Genomic DNA, 24716 nt, shown 5'->3' with positions numbered 1-24716 from the left:
TTTCATGGTGTTGGCAACTAAAACTACTGGTGTGGGTGCTTTCTAACATCCTCTGCAATTTTGCTTTAATTTGCTCCACAGATTCAACTAATGCATGAAATTACCAAGTTAAAGAATCTAGTTTCAAATGCTGAAGTGTACAATGAGGAACTTGAGGTGAGCATCTCCATGCATTTACAGTAGTAAGACTTGTATGAAATACCGTATCTGCTGAGGACAAGCTAGACATCATTGCGCTTGGGTTAATCTTACCAGCTAAGAGGAGGATGTGTCTAAAAACCATGAATGCTTTCTGTGTAAGTTTTGATAAAAATACTAACCTGAAAATCCAAACTGACTACTAGAATCTTCTTTCCCCCTTTTTTTCCTCCAACTTTTAGGCAGAAATAAACGCCAAATTGGAACAGCTAAAAGAGAAAGAGAACAAAATAAAAATATTACAGAATCGTGTGGAAGAATTACAAAAAGCAGGAGTGGAAAAAAAGGAGACATCTTTTTCAGTGGTAAACTTGAGTTTTCTACTGAGTTTAGAGATTACTTTGTGTTTTCTGAGTTGGATTAAATTTAGGTATAGCGTTGGTATGATGAGCATCTGTTTCCCTTGCGATCCTGGGAAATTTTGTTTTACAAAGATTAAAGTGTTAATTACTACATATCATACAGCATTACTCTGGGGAAGTCAACCTATGAGAAATGCTGCTGTTTATCCCATCTTTCAAACAACCTGCCACTCTTCCTCTTAAAGTTTTCTAAGCCTGCATTTACATTTTTACCACATTAAAATGAACTCATTTGCTTTGTTATGGCTCTATAGTTTTTTACTTCTTTGAGTGTTGTCTTTTTCAGGGAGATTCTGATAAACTGGTTGAAGAAATTCAGCAGCTGAATAAATCCTTCTTAGATAGCGAAGCCATAGCCTTGGATGCCAAAAAGGAATCTGCTTTTCTCAGAAGTGAAAATTTGGAGTTGAAGGAGAAGATGGCAAGTAACTTTTATTATGCAATTTGTGGAAAATGGGTCTTCAGGAAAGAGAGAAAAAGAAAGTAAAGGCTTTTTCCATAGGAGTGGGTTGTTAGTTTTAGGTTTACCAGGAGCAAGAGACACCAAAGAAGCAGTCTTTAGGGCATTCTAAGGACATAATACTTCAGACCTAATTTTACCAGAGAGCAAAGGAGGATAAGAGATGAGGACTCAGAAATGGGATGGAGCTTACTTTGAGCTTTGAAAGAGTAAAGACAAAATAGTAGTAGCAGTTATAGCCCTGACCTCTACGGCATGTTTTGTTAGAAAACTGACAGGAATGTAGTTAAGTTGTGCCTTATTCTGCCATATGTGTCAAGGTCAAGCTGGTCAGAGTGACAGCAGAAGATGTACCAGATGCATTATTTAAATGTGAAGTACATAGACTTTTATTCTGTGTGTGACTTGCATGTTTTATTGTTTTCCTGAAGAACGAACTCTTAAATAACCACAACCAAATGCAAAAGGATGTTCAATTATATCAAAGCCAAATAGAAGCGGGAAAAGCCAGTTACCGAAAAATGCAAGCTGACTTGCAGAGAGAGCTGCAATTTTTATTTCAAGAAAACTCAAGACTAACTTCACTGATGGAGGGTAAAGTTCCAAAAGGTACTGTTCCAGGTCGTGCCTTTCCCCTGCTCTTCTCCTCCCTTTTCCCTGTAATAGTGAGGGGATAGGCAAAGCTTTGGCTCTTGTCTTCCTCAATAGATGGAGACTCTGTCAGTATAAAGCAATATAACAGAGTATCTAGTATTGCTGGCATGGAGTAACTATTTGAGCACTTTCTTGAACATTCTGGAAAATTGCAGCTTACAGAATATTTTGCATTTTTCACAGTCAAGTTAATGAAGATTGTTGGAGAGACTCTAAAATATACTGGATATCAACCTAACTGGATATCAACCTAACAAATGCTGACAGAATTCAGACCAGGAGCTTAGTTTTTTATTTGCTGACAGCAATAAATTGTACTTTTCTGGAATTATAAAGATATGACATCTCGAATGCATTATAAATCTGCTTTATTTAAAACATGTTTTTTTTTTTCTCTTGCACTCGCTTATTAGTCTGAACTTAATTTTCTAGATTTGCTTTCTCATGTGGAGCTGGAAAAAAAGGCAGCTGACTTAAAAGGAGAACTAGAAAATGCTTTGAAAGAGAAGGAGCTTCTACAAAAACAAGTAAACGAGCTATCAGAATTTCAATCTCTACCAACTACTGTTGAGATACAAAAGAAAGAGGTAAAAAAAAAGTAACCTTTTTTCTTGGTTTTGTATTGTACTTCACTGGTAGTGTATTGATGGAGGCCTATTGGATATGAAGTTTTAATGCCAAAAGTTGTCATGTGGTCAACCTGAGATTTTACAGTTAAGTTTGTTGAATTGTTGCTTCTCAGATACTTAATATTTGTACCTAGGAATAAATTTATGTTTAGTTCAATGTGTTTAGTCGCTGACTACTATAATGAATCATGATTTTCTGGCCCAACATTTGCATGTCTATTTGCTATGGTCACCACTGACAGCTGAATGTGTAGATATAATGGTGTTTGATCCTGGACACTGTTCTATAACTGATTTTTTTGTCTAACTGACCAAAAGAAAATGTCAAGATATCTTAGCAAAAATTCTGCTTGAGAAATGAGAGATTTACCTTGCAAATTCTGGAAAACTTGTTAGGAAACTTTTTTATTTCCTGGAAGGTAAGGGGTTAGTAGACTTAGTATGTTGTGAATATTTTAAAGGGTTTGTTTGCAAACACTTTCTAGGTTTCTTTGTTGTAAGAACCACTTGCTACTAAGTATGTGCAGTGAAAATTATTCAGGGCAAGTAATCTACAAACTTATTAATGCTTTGCAAAGAGTTCCAAACTCTCCAAGGGTCTACTTCCACTAATCAACAAAATGTAATTAGATGTTAATGACTTCATCTCTGTATTGATGCCTTAAATTTTTAGCTTTTATATTTTTCAGATTCTGGACTGCATTAGTGTGTAACTCTGAACTTTATATAAAATGCTAGTTAGCTTTCTTCATATTTGGGCCAGACTAAATAATCCTTCTGGGCCTGGGAACCAAGGTCGCACCATTTGCCTCCGGCCCTGGAAAGCATAAACAAAAGTGAACGGTGGGCAGGAGAGAAGCAAACCAGGGGAATGTGACTTCATTACTTGAAGCTATAATTGGACAACTAACCTCTGATGTGCAAATAAAGCAAATTTATATCCATCTGAGAAAACCTGTGACTGTTGTGCATCTTGGGTGTAGCCTCTGCCAGGCTTTTGCACTGCCCAAGGTGCCCTTTGAAGGCCTAAATACCTACTTTATTCTCCAACTCTGTCTATCCTCTGTTCTAGGTAGCCAGTCCAAGGCATCAGTATCATAAAGTATTGGTACATGTGAATATTCAGTTTAGGAGTCCAGTCTTAGCTCAAAGATAGGAACTATTGAAGAACATCTAAAGTCTTAGAAGAAGGATTTCAGGGAAGGGGCTTGACTGTCTTCCTTCTCTTTTAAAGAGTCTTTTCTAGATGATTCCCTCCCAACATAGCAAAACCCAATGTATTGTGGTGTATGTTTGTCTGCACTTTATTTCCTATATCTTCACATGTACCTGGTTTTTATTATGTAGCTTTGACAAATACTGATTTAGAAACCACTATATATTAATATTGTTTTTCTGTCTGCAGATTCTTGAAAAATGTGAGGAGTTGCGCTTATTAAAATTGGAAAATGAAAAGCTGCTTTCTGAAGTATCTGATAATGAAATGAGACTTAAACATATGTCTGAAGAAATTGAAAAATCAAAAGATAATCTCACAGATGCACAACTGAAATATGTGAAGTCTGATGAGGAATATGTAGCACTTAAAAAGCTCCATGAAGAAATAGAAAAAAAATACATAGCTGCATCAGAAACCAATGAACAAATGAAGCTCCAAATAGAATGCCTATCTAAAGAAGCACAAGAGTCTAAAGCAATTTTGGATGAAGTCAAATTAGAGGTCAGTGTCAGCTTACTCCTTTTTACATATGAGACTTGAGGAATTAATTCATAGTTTTAAAAAAGAAAGTTTTGGGAGAAATACTCCTAAAGGCGTAAATGGCAATACCACTGACTTGCTCTGGCATGAGTTGGTATTACTTTTTGTGTGCCAGGAGTATATCGAAGGATTGGTCAGCTCAATGGTCTCTTTTTGTAGGCAAAGAAATACATCTTGCTCCAAATCCTTCTGTAATTGTCCGTTTAATTTTTTTTTCCCCTTCTTAAGAAATATCTTTTTTTTTCCCATCAAGGCTGCTCTCTCTTACTCTATATAAAATCATAGAAACAAAGTTTCCTGATTAGGAACTGGAGACCTTTTAGAAAATTTCGTCCAAACAAGAGAAAATTGCCACAGAAATTGCCCACTAGAATGAAAAAATAAATGTAAAGAATTTTAAAAAGAAAAGGAAGTTAAACATAGATATTTTTGACAAAGCTTTGGGCAGTGCTCCAGCTGCCATATTCCAGCTATGGCTTTGATAATTCCTGAACTATGCTGCAGTTTCACATGTATGTTTTAGAAAGACGTCTCTGCTAAGGAACCATTACAGGAAGGTTCCATAAACAAAAGCTTATTTACTGTGGGCAAGAGTATAAGCACTGACTTAAAGAGAAATTACGAACTTGCTAGCTAGCATCTTTTGTCATTTCTAAGGCCATAAAAGAATCTGTGAGAACATGTCCATATAATGGAGTTCTGCATTACAATGAAAGTGTCTGTCCTTTTCCTTTGCAACCTTAAGCTCTCTAGCAAAATGAAAGAACTGGAAGAAACAACAGCAGAGCAAAACCAACTTCTTGAGCTAAGAGAAAATCTTATTCAGACTCAGCAGAAGTTAAATGAAATGGAGCAATTAAAAGAGAAAGAAAGGATTAATGAAGTTAGACGGGAGGCCGAAGATCTGGAGATCCAGGCAGTTTTGCAGCAGCTTACAGAATGTCGGGAAGAAATAAAAATTCTAATCCAGGAAAGAGATGACCTGAAGCAAAAAGGGGAGTCTCTCCAAGCTGAGGCAGAGCAACTCAGAGAGGATATAAAGGACACTGTTTCAATGGTAGGAATTTTGCATTTTTTGAAACAGACCATACATGTTAGGAGAAAGACTTATAAACTATATTAAAATGTTTAGGAGAACATAGGAGTGTGGTGTTTTTAATCAAGGAATGCTTACCAATCTTACAAAATATATGTATTTTCTTTGTGGATTTTCTCTCTTGTATTCTAAAGAACATCTTGGCACATGAAGATCTGAGAAATACACAAAGTTCTCTGCAGGAATCCCAGAAAACTGTTAAGAAGTTGGAAAAAACTATTTCTGAAAAAGAATCTCGGATTCTGAGTGTTGAAGAGGCATTAGGGAAAACCATTAAAGAACTCCAAATAAAGGTAAAACTTCATGCAGTAATTAAAACAAGCCCAGTTAATCTGTTTTGGTCTCTTCTGCGTGTCCTTAAAAAACTTTCTAGGCCCTTGGTAGCAAGTGGGCAAGAAAGCAGTACTGGCTAATCCAAGTCTTTACCAGCTGCTGCTATTTCTGTAGAGCTTCAAAGTGTAATGTACAGTTTAATAAAACTTTGCTTAACCTGTGTGCCCCATGGTTATGGATTTGAGTGGTGGCAGTGGATGGGAAATGGAAGAGGAGATGAGCATTACTTAAGTGTAGAAATGAGGCTGATTTATATTCAAAATATGAATAATTTCATGATTTATGGTAGTCTCAATGAGAAGTGTAGCACATGATTGTCAATGGCAGCTCAGATCCCATCATAGTGCAGAAGGCTGTTATAAATACTGTAGGAGAGTGAATCAAACAAAACTTGGGCATTTAATTTTATATTGAATTGATGAAAAAGCTGTCTTTGTGTGTTTTTTAACAGATCACAGAAATGACAGAAGAAATTAAAATCATCACATCGGAGAGAGATCAGCTTGCTGCGGAGAAATTGGAAAGTAATAGCTGTAGAGAAAGTGATCAGCTTCAGGTGCAAAAGGAACAAATCATTTTCCTTACACAAGAGAACCATTCATTGCAGGAGAAGCTGGACAGCTTACTTTTGAAAAAAGAGGAGTTTGGGGAAGGAACTTCGGTAATTATGTTAAAGCTGTAATGGGAAGCTTGCCTATTTAAACTTTCGCTTGAATGAAATAATTGCAGAACACGCTGCAGAAAGAGTCGTGGTACTTGGCTGCACCTCATTAAACTCCAGGTTTATTATGGTTTACTTATATATTATAACATTATAATAGTAATAAATATTGTTGTAATAAATATAGAGATATATATGTAAATAGTAGGAGAATGATTATAAATAGAATATTAACTAGATACAGGATGTAGTGATCTGGACAAGAATGTTCTTTAAGTAAGTAGATGAAGCTAAAAACTCAGCTGAAAAGGGTGGTTTGACTCTTTTAAAGCATAAGTGGAACTGACTTTTTTTCCTGACAGTGGAAGGGACATTGCAACCAATACTTCCTGTAATTGGTTGTGATGATTGCACTCCTGTGTGTGTTTCTATAGCAGTGCCTCTGATTGTTGTACATAATCAATTTGTCAAAGGTGTCAGATAAGTTTTCCCTAAAGCTACTTCCTGAATGTGTATACTCTACTCTCTTAAAAAATAGATATCACTAATTCAAGGACAAGCTATGGAGCAAGAGTTAATTCTTCTGAGAGAAGAGCTGAGCCAGGCACAAAGGAAATTGCATGAAATGGAGGAAGCAAAGGCCAGTGAATATCAAGGAGAATCTGAAGAAATGGAGAGAACAAATGTTATTCCAAAACCACACGACTCCCAGGAAGTCAGCACCCAGACAGAAAGAGATGATGATGAATTTAAAATGCAACTGCAAAATCTCCAGAATGAGAAGGAGCAGCTGAGGGAAACTCTACAGGAGACAATTAGCAAGGTAATAAAAGTAGTCCCCTTCCTGTAGGAGAACAGCTTCAGTAGATTTCTGTCTTAGATTTGGCAGTGTTGTTCAGGTGTTAATGTACTTTTAATTGTGTCCAAAGAACTCGGAGATGCAGGAGGAATTGAGATGTACTCGTGAATCTCTTGGACAAAATCAGGAGATGATTACAGAGCTGAAAGGCAGTATTTCAGAGAAAGAAAATCAGCTCTCAAAGGCACAAGAGGCGTTGAAGGAAAAAACTGATGAACTGCAGCAGAAGGTGAGAAGCAGTTTTGTCCAGAAAACCAGAAGCTCTGTTGGCTCTGGCAGCCCGTGTCTTCTGCAAACCTCAGTTTGCAGGGGCTCCAGTAGATGTAATAAAGAAACTGAATATTTATAACTAAGTAAGTCTTGGTGCTGAATGACCAGGTATTTCTTGGAAGCAACAATGCACTTTGACTTCTGTCCCTTTGCCCAGTCCTAGATTTTTTTATATTCCAATAATGTAAATTAGCTAGGTAATTCTGAAGCTCCTCGAGCACTTTTAGGACACCTTAACTCATTCTTGAATTTATTACACTATTATAAATTTGTTGTCTACATTTATTTTCATGTCTGAAGCCAGTGTGGCTTGTAGGCTTCATTTTAGCATATAGTAACATCTCCTGTCTACTGTGGATACAGCAGTTGGGGCATTTTTATGGATTTAGAATGTCTTGCACGTTTCCACATTTACTTTTGCCTACTGCTAAGACAGAAGCACTGACATTTGATTGGCTTTTAAACAAAATCGCTGTATCTTTTTTGCTTACTATAGCAAACTAGGAAACCATTGAGGATGTCTTCTTAAAACAGTCCGTTTATAACAAGCCATATGTACACACAGTGCTTCTGAGTGATGATCCAATAACATTCTTCAGTCCAATCCTCATTGCTGGGACAAGAAAATTTAGGAACTTGAACCGTTACTGGTTGTTTTTTCTCCCAAGTACCAAATTATTTTTGCCCATGCAAGAGTTGATTATTAATACCAATGCTGTTTGGGATTTGTTCTTTCCAGCTCACTGAAGTCACTGCAAACCTGACTCGTGTCTCAGCTGAGTATGGCAACCTCATGGCAGAAAAGGAGCAAACTGAAAAGGCAATGAATGAGCAAGTGTGTCAGCAGCTTGAGAGAATCACTTTACTTAACCAGGAGAGAGATGAGCTACAGCAAATGGTAGAGACTTGTAAAGAAAGGGAAGAACATTTGTTAAAGGTTCAGAGGCAGTCGGAGATCTTGAAGGACAGCCTAACAAGCAAGGTGAGGTGTGTTGGTGTTTAGTCACTATTATGTATTCTGTTGTACCAAACTTGCTCAACAGAAATCCTATTTATTTTTTAATTCTCAGCACATCATTTTTATGGTTGGTAAATGAACATAGGCAAAGGGTTTTGTCTAAGTTTCTTTACTGATATTTAGTAATAATGTCATCAACTTGTCTCAGCCTTGTAACCTATTGGATTAGTCAAGCTTTGGAATGAATGTAAATTTATCATATGTGTGCATATTTAATATAATAATCAGTCTTTGAACATGTACTCCAGCTTCTTAAAAGGCACTGTGTAGAATGCATGAACTTTACTGGGTTTTGAATACTTGGTGTTTTTCACGCTTCCTGAGTAACAGGTTTGGTTTGGAAGATTTTCTACTTTGGTTATAGTGGTTTGATGTTAAGAACACAGTAGGAGAATGAATCACACAAAATTTGGCCTTTAATTTTGTTTTAAATTGATGAAAATGGTGTCCTTGCATTTTTTTAATAGATCTCAGAAATGACAGAAGAAATTAAAATCATCACATCGGAGAGAGATCAGCTTGCTGCGGAGAAATTGGAAAGTAATAGCTGTAGAGAAAGTGATCAGCTTCAGGTGCAAAAGGAACAAATCATTTTCCTTACACAAGAGAACTGTTCATTGCAGGAGAAGCTGGACAGCTTACTTTTGAAAAAAGAGGAGTTTGGGGAAGGAACTTTGGTAATTATGCTAAAGCTGTAATGGGAAGCTTGCCTATTTATACTTTCACTTGAGTGAAATAATTTGCAAAAGACACTGCAGAAAAACTGTTTCACTTGACTGCAGACCATTAAACAGCAGATTGATTTTTTTATTTGAGCATATATAGATCTGTATATATGTATGTATATATGTGTGTTTATATAGATACACACATATATACACACACATATATATATACACACATATACATACACATAGTACCTATGTATATATGTGTATATATAGACATGTGGTGCCAGAATGTACAAATGTGTTTTTCTGTAAGTAAAATATTGATACAGGATGGTGATGATCTGCATTGATCTGTATGGATATGGTTCTTATAACCAAGTAAGCTGAAGCTAAAACTTGCTCATCTGGAAATGATAATTTTGCTTTTTTAAAGTATATGTAGAACTGAGGGACATCACAATCAACACTTTGTATAACTTCATGTGCTGATTGTACCTCTCTGTGTGGGTGTGTATATATATATAGATAGATATAGAATGAGCTCTTCAAAAGAAAAGAAATGTATGTGCATTTATTCTAATATTGAAGGGGTAGCAGACAAACTTTAAGTAAATAATTCATATACAGGCCTACCTAGCATTATGTACTGCTGAGACTAGAAATACAGATAAGGTCTTAAGGTTTGAGATGGGAGAGATTTGTTGTTGGGCTTTTTTGTTTTGCTGTATTCCCTACCGTGCTTAAACTATGGCAGTGAAATTCTACTTCTGATGACTTCTTTTAGAAGTTCTTCAAGTTTTATTTTTACATGTTTCTTATTTCAAGAAACTTAAATTGAATATGGGGTTTGGTCAAATTTTGATATACTAAAAAAGTAAAATCCTCGCTAAAGTAGTGTTGCTGTCTGTTGTACATAATCAATCTGTCAAAGGTGTCAGATAAGTTTTCCCTAAAGCTGCTTCCTGAATGTGTTTACTTTACTCTCTTACAAAATAGATATCACCGATTCAAGGACAAGCTATGGAGCAAGAGTTAATTCTTCTGAGAGAAGAGCTGAGCCAGGCACAAAGGAAATTGCATGAAATGGAGGAAGCAAAGGCCAGTGAATATCAAGGAGAATCTGAAGAAATGGAGAGAACAAATGTTATTCCAAAACCACACGACTCCCAGGAAGTCAGCACCCAGACAGAAAGAGATGATGATGAATTTAAAATGCAACTGCAAAATCTCCAGAATGAGAAGGAGCAGCTGAGGGAAACTCTACAGGAGACAATTAGCAAGGTAATAAAAGTAGTCCCCTTCCTGTAGGAGAACAGCTTCAGTAGATTTCTGTCTTAGATTTGGCAGTGTTGTTCAGGTGTTAATGTACTTTTAATTGTGTCCAAAGAACTCGGAGATGCAGGAGGAATTGAGATGTACTCGTGAATCTCTTGGACAACATCAGGAGATGATTACAGAGCTGAAAGGCAGTATTTCAGAGAAAGAAAATCAGCTCTCAAAGGCACAAGAGGCGTTGAAGGAAAAAACTGATGAACTGCAGCAGAAGGTGAGAAGCAGTTTTGTCCAGAAAACCAGAAGCTCTGTTGGCTCTGGCAGCCCGTGTCTTCTGCAAACCTCAGTTTGCAGGGGCTCCAGTAGATGTAATAAAGAAACTGAATATTTATAACTAAGTAAGTCTTGGTGCTGAATGACCAGGTATTTCTTGGAAGCAACAATGCACTTTGACTTCTGTCCCTTTGCCCAGTCCTAGATTTTTTTATATTCCAATAATGTAAATTAGCTAGGTAATTCTGAAGCTCCTCGAGCACTTTTAGGACACCTTAACTCATTCTTGAATTTATTACACTATTATAAATTTGTTGTCTACATTTATTTTCATGTCTGAAGCCAGTGTGGCTTGTAGGCTTCATTTTAGCATATAGTAACGTCTCCTGTCTACTGTGGATACAGCAGTTGGGGCATTTTTATGGATTTAGAATGTCTTGCACGTTTCCACATTTACTTTTGCCTACTGCTAAGACAGAAGCACTGACATTTGATTGGCTTTTAAACAAAATCGCTGTATCTTTTTTGCTTACTATAGCAAACTAGGAAACCATTGAGGATGTCTTCTTAAAACAGTCCGTTTATAACAAGCCATATGTACACACAGTGCTTCTGAGTGATGTTCCAATAATATTCTTCAGTCCAATCCTCATTGTCGGGATAAGAAAATTTAGGAACTTGAACCGTTACTGGTTGTTTTTTCTCCCAAGTACCAAATTATTTTTGCCCATGCAAGAGTTGATTATTAATACCAATGCTGTTTGGGATTTGTTCTTTCCAGCTCACTGAAGTCACTGCAAACCTGACTCGTGTCTCAGCTGAGTATGGCAACCTCGTGGCAGAAAAGGAGCAAACTGAAAGGGCAATGAATGAGCAAGTGTGTCAGCAGCTTGAGAGAATCACTTTACTTAACCAGGAGAGAGATGAGCTACAGCAAATGGTAGAGACTTGTAAAGAAAGGGAAGAACATTTGTTAAAGGTTCAGAGGCAGTCGGAGATCTTGAAGGACAGCCTAACAAGCAAGGTGAGTGAGGAGTGTTGGTGTTTAGTCACTATTATGTATTCTGGCGTTTTTCCTATTTAATTTTTAATTTTGCCTACTGCTAAGACACAAGCACTGACATTGGATTGGCTTTTAAATAAAATTGGTTTTTTTGCTTGCTGTAGCAGGAAATCATTGAGGATGTCCACTTAAAACAATCCATTTATAACAAGCCATATGTACACACAGTGCTTCTGAGTGATGATCCAATAACATTCTTCAGTCCAATCCTCATTGCTGGGACAAGAAAATTTAGGAACTTGAACCGTTACTGGTTGTTTTTTCTCCCAAGTACCAAATTATTTTTGCCCATGCAAGAGTTGATTATTAATACCAATACTGTTTGGGGTTTGTTCTTTCCAGCTCACTGAAGTCACTGCAAACCTGACTCGTGTCTCAGCTGAGTATGGCAACCTCGTGGCAGAAAAGGAGCAAACTGAAAGGGCAATGAATGAGCAAGTGTGTCAGCAGCTTGAGAGAATCACTTTACTTAACCAGGAAAGAGATGAGCTACAGCAAATGGTAGAGACTTGTAAAGAAAGGGAAGAACATTTGTTAAAGGTTCAGAGGCAGTCAGAGATTTTGGAGCACAGCCTAACAAGCAAGGTGAGGAGTTTTGGTGTTTATTCACTGTTTTGTATTTTGATGCTTTATTACTGATATGCTTAAGATTTGCTCAGACTATTTAATTTTTAATTCTTAACACATTATTTTTATGGTTGGTAAATGAACATGAACATAGGCAAAGGGTTTTGTCTAAGTTTCTTTACTGATATTTAGTAATAATGTCATCAACTTGTCTCAGCCTTGTAACCTATTGGATTAGTCAAGCTTTGGAATGAATGTAAATTTATATGTGTGCATGTTTAATAGAATAATCAGTACTTGAACACGTATTCCAGCTTCTTAAATGGCATTGTGTAGACAGCATGAACTTAACTGGGTTTTGAATCCTTGGTACTTTGCACACTTTCTGAATACCAGACAATGTCTGAAAGTCTTGCACTTAGTTCTTGCCAACTCATTCTTTTCATAGTGTTTGCTTTTAGGCCTTTCACCTGTCAAATTCTTCTTTTGTAAATCAATGAGTATAATTGAGGTTTGCTTCAGTTTAGCAAATATTACTCTTCAGTAAAGATATTGTCCATTTTTATGCTCATCTTCTATTTATTTTAATTTTCTTTTGATATAGACTTAGGTTGATTGACTTTTCCTCTGATTCATCTTGCTTATGGAAGACCCAAGTTGACTGATGTGGGCTTTTTTTGGGTGTCATGCTATTCCTCTTCCTTGTAAATTTTTTTTCTATGTTATTAAAACGCCAATTTTTTTTTTTAACTTTTCTTCCTGCTAGTGTCAATTATAGTAATTAAGAATTGTGATTTTTCTATTTGACTCAACTGATATGACTACTTCATAGGGTGTATGAAGACCATGACCATCAAATTGTGATTTGTGTTTTTCTCCACTCTTCATTGTAGATTCAACAGTTAACTGAGACACTAAATAGCATATCATGTGAGAAGGACCAGTTATTAGCTGAAAGAGCTAGTCACTCTTTACAACTTAAAGAACAAATCTCATCAGTTAATCAAGAAAAAGATGAGCTACAAAAACTTCTTCAGGATGTCAGGTCTGAGCGGGACCAGCTCAAGACAGAATTGCAAAGGAATTCTGAGATGGTGAGTATTGCAATTTGCATACCTGAGTTACTCATAACTTCTCATCTTAAATGGTACTTAAATATGTGTGCTTTTATTTCAGTGTGTTGAAACAAAGGCAAAACTAGAAGATGCTTTAGAACAACTGAAGCAGAGAAAAATCTTGAATAATATGTCCATTCAGGTACACCCAGTGGATGTTGCAGAGCAGGTGGCTGATGACAGCTTGAAAGAAAAAATCTTGAAAATTAAGGTAAGGTTATTTTTTTGCTTGTTTTAAGGATGTACATAGGAACTTAATGACACTTGTCATGGAGCATATGCCTTCTCTTCGTAATGTATAAAATGGTTTGTGTATCCTGCTAAGATGCTGCATACCATGGGCTCAGTTGATTTGCAGTTGTTGAGTGATTGCACATCTCATGCAAACTGATAAGTTCAGTTTAATGTTCACAGAACATCTCACTTGCTTTCATTACCAGCCACCCCAATTAAAATAACTAGTCATGGAGGATCACAGAATCATTTAGGTCGGAAAAGACCTCTTAGATTATAGATTTCAACCCTTAAACCAGTACTGCTATGATCACTGCTAAACCATGTCCTTAAGTGCTGGATGTACACATCTTTGAAGTAGATCCAGGGATGGTGATTGCACCACTTCCCTGGGCAGCTTGTTCCAGTACTTGACAGCCTTTTCAATTGAGAAATTTTTCCTAACAACCAGTCTAAACCTCCCCCAGTGCAACTTATCACATGTTACTGGAGAGAAGAGGCCAACCCCCACCCTCCTTTCAGGCAGTTCTAGAGCAGTAAGGTCTTCCTGTGGTCCAGGAAAACACCAGGCCAAACACCCACCACTCCCACACCAACTCCTCACAGGACTTGTGCTCCAAACCCTTCTCCAGCACCATTGTCCTTCTCTGGACATTTCCCAGCACCGCAGTGTTCTTCTCATAGTGAGGTGTGGCCTTGCTGGTGCTGATCCCTTTCCTAGGCCTGCTGGCCACACTATTCCTGCCACAGCCAGGATGCCATTGGCCTTGTTGGCCCCTGGGGCACACGCTCATGTTCTGCTAGCTGTTGACCAGCACCCCTGGTCCTTTCCTGCTGGGAAGTTTTCCAGACACTTTCCCCCAGCCTGTAGCATTGCAATGGGGAGTGTTGTGACCTGGCAGTTCCCCTTGTTGAACATCAAACAGAAGCACTTTGCCACTTGGGTTTTGTTAAATCCCCCCAAATTCTCCCTTCCAGTATTCCCCATCAAATACTAAATCGGTATTAAATAAATAAGTTTCATTGAAGCGCTTCTGCCCTCAAACTAGGAATTCCTCAGACCTTTTGTTAGTTAGCTATCCTGAGTGTATTTTCACACAGACATGAGAAGTGCTAGTAACTTACTGAAAGCCGAAATAAACCAGGATTTATGACTGTGTATTGTCGCATATAGGTAAAGCCTTATGTAATAAGGGCCTTGTTACCCTTGTAAAATCATGGCTCAGGCCTGCTGCTTCAGCTAAGTAGAAGGGAACTATGAGAGAACAGTTCAGCTGGAATAGGGGTAGAGAGATGTGAGAGACATGGTGTGTAACTGCTGCATGTCCACATCGTGGTGTATGCTGGTTGGTTGATTTGGGTTTGTTGTGCCTTAAAAGTGTGTAAACTGATAACTGGCTAACTGCTTAAAAAGGCCTGCTTTTTGCAAGAAAGGGCTCTCCTTTGCAGTGCCTGGGCACTCTGTGTTGTTACATCTGGCACCCAAGTAACAAGAAATAAAATTACAATGAAAAAGTAAACTACAACCAACAACAAAGCCCTGCAAACCCAAAATACCAAATTACAATGAAGTAATAAATTACAACTCAACAAAACAAACCCTTATAACCCTCAAGCTACAAAGTGCAGAGCTCAAACCCTACAACATAGAACTTTCTTTACGAACCACAATCCAACAGAAAACAAAATTACCAGCACAATTGATAAAGTTGAAGCATAATGAAGTTAACATCAGCTGATCCCTTTTAAGAGCACTTTCCTCTTCTGACTTCTGTAATAGATAGGCTCTTTCTGCTTCTTCACAATGTTCCAGTGTTTTTACTGTGAGGCAAAGAGTTAAGAAAACTGGTGAATCTTAGTTCTTTCAACTAAGAACCAAACATGGAGAGAGTATGTCAGGGGGGTTTTATACTTATTTTAAAATGTATAACATAGACATAATTAAACATGATACTGGAGTTGCATTTTACTGGGTCTTCAAGCCTGTAGCACTACTGAGCCTCACTGCTTGTTCAACCTTTCTTTTCATGGCAGACTGCTAGGACCCACTTCATGAGCCCTTTTCCTTCAAGAAAGGAGAAGCAGATAAAATAGGGAGTCCATCATGAGGGAAGGCTAGCTGGCAAACTTGTGAACAGCCAATAATTTTTTTTCATGCCTGATTTACAAGTCTTGATGTGGCCAGGAAATCTAAACCACAAACACAATTGGAGCTTGTGAAATGACTTGCTGGAAAACTAAGAAATTATCTGGGTTTGTGCTTGGATTAGTGATTTTGTCATATCCCTGTGGCAACTCAAAACTGAAGTCTTAATCATAATAACTTTTCCTGTTGTAAAACCAAGTATATACTGTACTAGGTGTTAGTCCTGGAGTCAGGTAATTTATTTTATGTTTCTGTTTATAGCTAATCACACTTTTCCTTATTGTGAACAAGTTCATTTGTTTCACTTGCATTTAGGAGCTTCTTGAGAAATTCCTAAATATGGGGAAGAGATACGAATGTCTCTCTACAGTGTCTCTTAAGCTGAAGAGTGAACTGAAGAGTCAGAAAGCACTGATAGCTGTGATACTGCCTCAGCTTACATTGGAGCAGAGTAAACAAGTCAAAACTCTTCAAACTAAAAATGAGGAAATGAACAGTCATCTCCAGAAGTTACTGACCAAATTGAAGGTACCAACTTAAAATGCTGGATATGTGGATGCTTCATATATATATATATGTATATATAAATATATATATATATATGCTTGGATTTGGGTTTTGGGTTTTTTTAAATAAGCTCTCAATGGTAACAGCTAGGATTTTCAATATACTCTGGCTTTGGGTTTTGAGAATCCATACATTGGAGAAAGTAAGTTGATAGTAATTGCTTTGCAATCTTAGAAAACTGGAACTACTTAGTTATGTAAACCAAACTTCGTTTTTAACTGCAGTTCAACAACTTTGCACAGAATTATTTCATTATTATTATTCTATTTTAATTGGAAGATGAAATTTTCTTTCTGTAGTCTATAAATCAAATAATAGATGACTAAGTATATGTTTCTCTGTGGAGGAAAGAGACATGCAGGATGAATTGGATATGCTTGCTTACTCTGCAAAACTACCCAAGTAGTTTGATGATTTTACAGAACTACCCAAGCAGTTTGATGATTTTACAGCCTTGCAGATCTTCCCCAGTTTGGAATCAGTTTCTCCATTGGACTAAAATTTTCAGCAAAAAGGTTAAGGGTAGTTGGGAAAGAATTCCTGTTAATATATGCAGAAGTACAGTAAATGATAAAGTTTCTTCTGTTTCTTTATTTACCATGAAATATTAAGGGCTGAGGGTTTTTTGATTGGAGCATGGAAACATGCACAGGCTTGGAGAGAGGGTGTGAGGTTCTTGAGAGTCAGTCACGTCCATAAATATCCATTAACATGGAATTTGAACTACCTTTCACAGCTCCAAGAGAAAATAATTATAACCAAGAACACTTTGTTTTTCAAAGTTTAGATTTGTGGAAGGCCGTGTCTAGAGCCTTTTAGACTTCTTGGCTTTTTGTGGAGTCTACAAAAAATAGCATCCTGGAAAAGTGCTGTCTCAGCTAAAAGGCTTAAATGCCATTACTATAATGCACAGGTGAACATGATTTCCTTAGTCAAGGGTTAGCTATAGTGGACATTTAGAGGCTCAGAGAGTAAACAGATTTAATTATAAAATAATGTATTTTAGCTGGATGCAGGGTACGGCTTTAAAAAAGGCTTACTGACACATCCTGTGCTTCTGCAATAGCTTCTGTTCAGTTCTGTTTGCACAAAGAAAAGAGTATATCACTCTACCGTTCACAAGTATGAAATGGAATTGCTTGAGGAAAAAAGAAAACAAAATCACCTACAATCCCAGATTCAACATCTCAGGAAGATTGATTTGAAGCAGAATGAAGTATCATCTCAAGAGTTAAACAGCAGTGAAGGGCTGCAGAGTTTCCACTTACATGAAGAGGTAATATTTGGGAACAAAAATAGACATAAAGACCTATTCCAAGGCATAGAGTCATGTGGTGCTGGGAATCTACTGGCATTGGGTTTATCTGTTAAAACTTCACTTAAAGGGGGTGAAGCAATAGTTATTTTGTTATGCTACTAGTTCTGTAATAAGAGGATTTTGCTTCGTAAAGCAGCTGAAAATAAAATTAATAGGTTAGAAAACAGTGGGAATGTTACTTATTTGCCCTCTACACTACATACTATCCAATACCAAGATTGTTCTAAAACAATGAAATAAACTTTTGCTAATAAGCACTTTTTTTCCCCCCTTGCCACCTGCCCCAAGAATGTAGATTGTCTTCTTGCTTTCCCAATAGGGTGTAATTTGAAGTCTAGCAAAACTCCCTTTATATGATAATTAGATGCTAAAACAGACTTACTGCTGGACTGATAGCTGAGAGGACAGAAGGTATATTTAGACATGTGATAATCAAACCAGTATTTAAATTTTAATTCTTTTTTTTTTTTTTTTTTAAGAGCATTCTCAAAGATGTATCAGAAATGGAACATGAACTTCTCTGCATAGAAGCAGAGTTACAGAACGAAGAAAGTGCTAGAAAAGAAACAATACAATTCTGGGAAGCTTGTTCAGGAACTCACTGGGACGCAGAGGAACTGAAAGAAGAACTAAAGAAAGATAATGAAAGGCTCATGCAAGTCCTTAAATTCTGGACTCCGAAAGTAAAGGTAAAATTAAATGTTATAGAATCAGAAATGTATTCTGGGTAAGCAGTCTGCAAATGCCTATGATGGAAAACAAAAGACAAAAAAGGCTCTTAAATGATCATTCATTTATTATCAGCACTTACTCATACTTTAGCTGTAAGACATAGGAATACTTAAAAGACTTTTAAATATTCCTCATGCATCCAAACTTGGAAACTTGCTTTCTAAAAGATTTTCCAGGTAATAAATGAGAGGGGGTGTGCGGTTGTTGATTTGGGGTTTTATTAGTCTGAATTCTGGAAAATGCTACTTTTCTTGCCCAACTTTATCAAAGCTACTACAGCCATTTGTAACGCTCAGTTAAATTTATATTTACACTCATTTCTTTCTCATGCTTACCTCTTGCCTCTTTTGGAAACCTGGACAGCATTTTTCAGGGTTTAGTGCATCATGAGCAGGATTTCACGAGATTTCACCTTTCTGATTAAATCTTAAGTTTAGCGTACTTTGAATAGTTTCTTTTGTAGTGTCACTAGTGAGTCTTGACTTCCTTGGGATTTTGCAGTGTTGGCAAGGTTTTTGGAAGAATTCCCTGACCCTAATATTATGTGGATCAAAGCTTTTAACAAACAAACAAAAATCTAGTAAACATTGTAATTTCCTGACAATTGTTAAGTTTTTATTTATCTGACATGTTAAATATTTGGGCTTCTAGAATAGTCCAATATGTAGGTTTAATTTCCTTTAGTCAGTGAATACATTCTAGTAAAAAAAATCTGTGAATAATTACGGTTTTCTGTGGCTGACATTCAAAAAGTCTTTCCAATATAATTCCTTTGTTTCTCTAATATGAGAGTTTGAGTTAATGCAGAAATACTGGTAAACATGCAATACACTATCATCTTCTCTTGTGCCCCTTCCTGCCTCCCTCTCTTCTGGAAATGTAACTGTTCTTTTGAGTGATAATGGTACTATTTCTGACAGTAAGCATTTTCAAATGGGGCATTGAAACAAGAATGTGAAAATAATACAGGCTAATGTACTTCCTGTTTCTTCACTTGCCATATTTCTAGCAGATTAAAAAATTATTTAAAATTATTCTGTATGATGCTGCTGATTTTCAGATACTCCTTGAACTTTCTTCAGAGCTGGACGCCAGAACTGCTAATTATAGTAAAAATGCTGATGTTGAATTAAAACAGAGAAAAGAGAAAAATGAAGATCTGCTTCAGGATCTAAACACTCTAAAAGAAAAACTGGCCTCTGGTGGCTCTGCCAGACTGGCATTACAAGAAGAAAATTGTAGGCTTCAGAATAAATTAAAGTCTGCAGAACAAGATAAAAAGGTACCAATATTTGTTTCTAAGGCAAACTTCTTTGATGCTTGCTTTCTAAAGGAGAGTAGTCCAAACTGAAAATAAGAATTGGTGGCAACTGTAAATCTATGCCGCCACAATACAAATAGAGTACACTTTATCTTAGTAGCTCTTTTATTTCCAAAATATTAAAAGATGACACAAAACAGTGAGCTGGACATGAAGGGTTACCATAGAGCCTGTAGTGTTGGTATTTTTTTGTGTGGTTTGGGTTTTTGCTAGTTCATGCTAAAAATACGACCATATGCTGTTACTGTTACTATCTTTTGACATAACTGCACATAACTGATTGATTGATATATCTCAGGCTATGGAAGTAAAAATTCAGAAGTTAGAAAATGTAATAAATGAAGTAGGAGAAAGTGTCAAAGAGAAAGACAAGATAAACAAGTTACAAGCGCAGATCAGAATAAGAACAGAGACAAGTGAGCTCACCCAACTTCAAGCCAAACTGAATGAGATGGATAATTGCCTCAGGACTGCCTTAACAGAGAAGCAGAGTCTTCAGGTAAGAGCAAAATACTTCACTCTTCTCTTTCTCCTCTAATGAAAGACACAAGGAATGCTTGACAACAGTTGCTGGTGAAATGCAGCTCTCAATAGTCGATGTATTTGTTCTGTATGGCATTCCTAGAGTAAAACACTCCATTTGACTGTTTTGCAGGCAGTTTCACATTCTACTACTGCAACCTCAGTGGCAACATTTAGACCCCATATTTAGAAAGGAAATGTTTCACTTGTTATGTGGTGCACTTCTGAAACATTTTAGAACCTTTAAACCGAAGCATGAACTATTTACTCAATGTGACATGTTTGCACCAGATTTATATCTGCACAGAAGTCAGCAAAACTTGCTAAAATATGGTTGCATGTCATACACCAGAGTAGGATACCAACTGCTACTATAGTGCTAGTTGGTTATGTGAGCCACCTTAATGAAAAATAATTTTCTGCTCCTGGTCTTGTCCCACAAAATCTAGCAGATCATAGTCAAGATACAAGGTAAACAACCCTTCATTTCATTGCTAAGTAAAAAGCCCTCACTTGTACTAAATATTCTCTTTTCAGGCAAAATTAGATAAAGGTGCTGAGCTGTACAAAGAAGAAATTGACCATCTCAAAACACAATTGGTAAAGTGTAATCTGGAAAGAATGAAACAAACCAACTCCTTTGAAGTGAAGTAAGTTCAAATTTTATCTTTTTACAGTTCTCAACTACTTCATTCTTAGCTTCTACTTCTGCCTTTATTTTTCTCACACAATAAGAAGTAAGCATTCATCTTGAGGTGTTGTAAGTTTTTATGGTGGTTAGAGAAAGTAAAATCTATATGCACCTTGGGTTGCTTACAAAAATTCTTCCCTGTATACCCACCAAAATTTCTCAATTAACCATGTTCAACCATAGATGAAATAAATGCTCTGATAAAAGCAGGAAAGGGGGAAGCAGTAACTGAAAGTACTCTCTACGTCACTAGAGAGAAGGGATACACCAAAAATAATTAGTCCAACTTTTGAGTGCACTTTACCTAAAATCTAACTGACAACCAGGTTTATGTAGTTTTTCTTGTATAATGTGGATGTGTCTTGTATTTGATAGTTATTTGGAATTAAATTGAAACAACTATTAAACTGAGGTTTTCTGGGGTTTTTTTCCCTCCTTTGCTGCCTCATATAGACTTGCTAATTATAAAGCCCTTGCAGAACACCGAGAAGAACAGTTAACAAAGCTAAAAGAAGAACTGAGAAGAGCACACCAAGAGCAAGATGTTACTGGTAAATTCAAGATAAATAGAAAGGACTCTTTCATGTTAAACATTGAGTTTTGAGGTTATATGGGTAGAGACCAGATTGAGATGCAGGCCCTGTACTCAAAGGCTATGAGGAGAATTGGGTGCACTGGAAGATGAGATGGAAAGTAGATTCTATTAGCTGCATGTGGATGGCATTTAAAATCACAGTAGTTCTTGTGTTTTTCTCCAGCCACGTTTGCCCTTGTGGAGGGATAAGCTGCAGTGGTGGTAGCTCATGTTGCCACTTTCCCCTTGACATATGAATATTTAGTTCTCATCACAGGTGTGACATGCCTGGAACAATAACTATTTTACCTCTGAATGGCCCAGTGAAGAATACGTCATGTTTCTTAATATCTCCCTAGCAGTGTGAATACTGGGAGGTGTATTTAGTGTAGAAAAAAGAGTAACTGTTATAATGGTACTTGTGACCCACTGAGGTTTTGCATGTTAGACCAGAAGAACAAATAGGCTAAAAAATTTATCGGCTGGATTTTAACCACTCTCCAGATAATGCACACACGTATTTGTAAATGTGTTTTCTAGTGCTGAAAGAAGCAGATCCTCAGCAATCCCAAATACCCCTTACTTGTGGTGGTGGCAGTGGTATTGTGCAGAGCACACAAATACTTGTTCTAAAATCTGAACAAGCTAAGCTACAGAAAGAGAACTTGCAGCTGAAGAAACAAAATGACCTGCTGCTGAGGTAAGTGGACAGCTGACTTAGCAACATGTCAAATCATTTGTTGTATTTATGTATATCATTAGTGTTTCTGGAAGACCTATGGAAGTAAGCATTTATTTTAGATTTCACATCATAAACTTGTATTTAAAGCTAGTTTTATGGCTTATAATGTCATAAAGGCCTTTTGAACTTTAAATTGCTTGTTTCCTTAAGAATCTTTTAAATACTGGAAGATATACTTGAATTATGTGTTGGAAGGAATTTCAGCTTTAAAAAAAAATCATCTGAAACCAAGACATACAGCTATTGTACTGCCATGTCTGTGATATGTCATCTGAAAGTACAGGAACTGTCTGTTCTTTAGGAATTTTGCCTTAAAGAAACTGCTTTAAACTTTTCTTAATTGAATGCTGAGGTTCTTTTCTTTGTAGTGATGAACTTCAATTGAAAGAGGAACTCAGGAAATGGAAGGAAAGAGCACTAAAATGGAGAGAACGATCCTCAAGAGAAACTACTCGAGAGACAATACCCAAGTCTCCTAAGAAGGCAGTGTCATATTTCTTTAAAGAGCAAATGCCTTCACCCTCCAAAGAAACTGTTTCTCAGGAAATAGTAACTCAGGACATAGCAAAGCCACTGCCTCTGACTTGTCCAACAAATTTCTTTGATAATTCCAACTTGGGTGTGCTAACAGGTATGTAACACAGTGGTAGGGTCCTGTAAGATTTGAAGATGCAAAATGTAAGGGATGGCCTGAGATCTGAAACTTGCATGATAACAGTTTTCCCTAATGGTTTGTCATCTCTCTGTTGGAAAGCTGACCATCTGAGCTGTGAAGCTTCTTTCTGTATGCTCTACAGAATTGAAATACCAAAATGAATCCTTCACCCACTGAAGAATATACAAACTTTTTTTCCCTTTTCTGCAGTGGAAGTGTTGAGTAAAAGTGAATCAACAAAATATTTTTATTAGGTAGCTGGTGCTCTAAAATGTCTTGCTTTTTAACTTTACCTTGGTTAAGCACAAATTTCTGGTAAAACTATATAAAATAAAGTGCTGGTTAACGTCTTTCTGAAGTTTTTCAAGATGTTAGACTTTCGTCTTTGATGTTGCATCTGCTACTCTGCCTGGCTCCAGCTGCAATAATAACTGTTTTGATTATGATAACTTTGGTTCCTCAGCTTCCCTTCAGATTTCTTATATCTGGCTTGCTGACTTTTAGTGACCTTCTGCCCTCATGCTTCTCACAGCTTTCAGAAGGCCCCAGCAGACATGTTGAAGAGTAGCCAGTTTTTGAGGTGTTACTAGCAGGCTTACAGAAAGAACATTGACTCATTGCCAGCTTTGTGATGGCCAGTTTGGTAATAGCACAGCTTTCCTCACAACACAAAGCTCCTCAGAGGGAAGCTTTCATAGCTGACGTACAAAACACTAATCAAGATTAAATCACTGTATTCCTGCTGCTTGTCTAACTGAGAAAGGCTTTAATGTGCTTGTCTTCTTTACAGATACTCGACCTGCAGGCACAGAATCTACAGAAGAACACCTTAAGCACTTGTTCGGGACTTCAGACAAAGATAAAGCCCCTGATTGCAGCACCCAGTAAAGATACTCAGGCTTAAGCTGCCCTTACAGTGGCTACAGCCAGGATCTGCATATACAAAAGAAAATTGCTTCAGGTTAAAAACCATCAGCCTCTTCCATCTTTTCTGTCTTGGAGTTTCTACTTCCCACAACTGGGAAAGCTGGAATATGAGGACAAAAATGGAAAACCAGACGTTGCACCACAACCTGCTAATCTACTGATGTTCTGCTTTGGTGTTTTGATATGGATTTTTTTGATGGCAAAGAGAAACTAATGTATTGAAGAAAGAAATGGAAAAAAGTAATGGATCACAAACTAATCTACTGTGAAACTTCTCAGTCATAAACTTCTCATTCTGTCATTTCTAAACCAGCCCTTTTCTGGGGTGTTGATATTTGTATCTTCAGACTGCTGCTGACTTGGCAAGAAATATTCTTTTTGTTTTTAGCATGTGGTTTTTATACAAAGCTTTCTTTAAGCCAGCAGAAACTGCATTTTCACCACAATCTTGACCTCTTTGGACACTGCAACCAAAGTTACTGATCTTCTGTTTGTAAAGCGCACAATCAAGGGTTCCTCTTAAACTCCTTAGAAGTTTCTGCAGCTCAGCCAATTATGGTACCATGAGTAACTTTGAATTTTGCATCATTTTTTAATATACTTGTCTGAGGTTTTTATAGTTTTTTTTTCAAATAGTAAGCAATGGACTTAACACACTTCTGCTTCTCCAGTGAAGGGAAAACAAACCAGATCACTGGGGCAAGATGGACTCTTATTAACTTACTTATCTGTATTGTGAGACCTACATTTTGTATGTTTTATATAAGAAGTTTTAACTTGACAATAAAATTTAATATGTTAAATATGTAAAAATGGTTTTGCTGTTCACGTGTGCTATGATCCAAGGATGCAGATTACAACATTCAGTGTCTAAATGTTACGAAATTACTCTTTTATACTGATACTTTATATTTTATCACTTCCGTCATTATTCTTCTCGTCTCCATCCTCTGTAACCTTCTGCAGCAATTACTTTTGCTGAAGTTTACTGTTGTCAGAGTTTTATTTTAATTCTTTAGTCTGTCAG

General features: G+C 36.9%; 1 protein-coding gene across 1 annotated transcript in view; it reads left to right on the top strand.

Annotated features, from left to right (window-relative positions):
• The window catches only part of CENPE (centromere protein E), a 36088-nt gene extending 12341 nt beyond the window's left edge, over positions 1-23747 (top strand). Inside the window, exons 18-46 of the mRNA XM_058838837.1 lie at positions 82-156; positions 381-503; positions 847-981; positions 1452-1629; positions 2107-2261; positions 3709-4023; positions 4808-5119; positions 5293-5451; positions 5943-6152; positions 6691-6975; positions 7082-7240; positions 8021-8263; positions 8767-8976; positions 9967-10251; positions 10358-10516; positions 11297-11539; positions 11921-12163; positions 13039-13239; positions 13322-13471; positions 15956-16168; positions 17274-17483; positions 18005-18214; positions 19318-19539; positions 19877-20077; positions 20638-20750; positions 21245-21342; positions 21906-22065; positions 22476-22738; positions 23553-23747. Coding sequence (XP_058694820.1) covers positions 82-156; positions 381-503; positions 847-981; positions 1452-1629; positions 2107-2261; positions 3709-4023; positions 4808-5119; positions 5293-5451; positions 5943-6152; positions 6691-6975; positions 7082-7240; positions 8021-8263; positions 8767-8976; positions 9967-10251; positions 10358-10516; positions 11297-11539; positions 11921-12163; positions 13039-13239; positions 13322-13471; positions 15956-16168; positions 17274-17483; positions 18005-18214; positions 19318-19539; positions 19877-20077; positions 20638-20750; positions 21245-21342; positions 21906-22065; positions 22476-22738; positions 23553-23650 — 5628 coding nt within the window. The 3' untranslated portion in view covers positions 23651-23747. The remainder of the gene's footprint in view (positions 1-81; positions 157-380; positions 504-846; positions 982-1451; positions 1630-2106; positions 2262-3708; positions 4024-4807; positions 5120-5292; positions 5452-5942; positions 6153-6690; positions 6976-7081; positions 7241-8020; positions 8264-8766; positions 8977-9966; positions 10252-10357; positions 10517-11296; positions 11540-11920; positions 12164-13038; positions 13240-13321; positions 13472-15955; positions 16169-17273; positions 17484-18004; positions 18215-19317; positions 19540-19876; positions 20078-20637; positions 20751-21244; positions 21343-21905; positions 22066-22475; positions 22739-23552) is intronic.
• Positions 23748-24716: the final 969 nt, after the last annotated feature.

This window comes from Poecile atricapillus, chromosome 4 (assembly GCF_030490865.1).
Source record: "Poecile atricapillus isolate bPoeAtr1 chromosome 4, bPoeAtr1.hap1, whole genome shotgun sequence".
Taxonomy (NCBI): domain Eukaryota; kingdom Metazoa; phylum Chordata; class Aves; order Passeriformes; family Paridae; genus Poecile; species Poecile atricapillus.
Note: the sequence above shows the minus strand (reverse complement) of the source record. Positions and strands in the feature narration are given on the sequence as shown.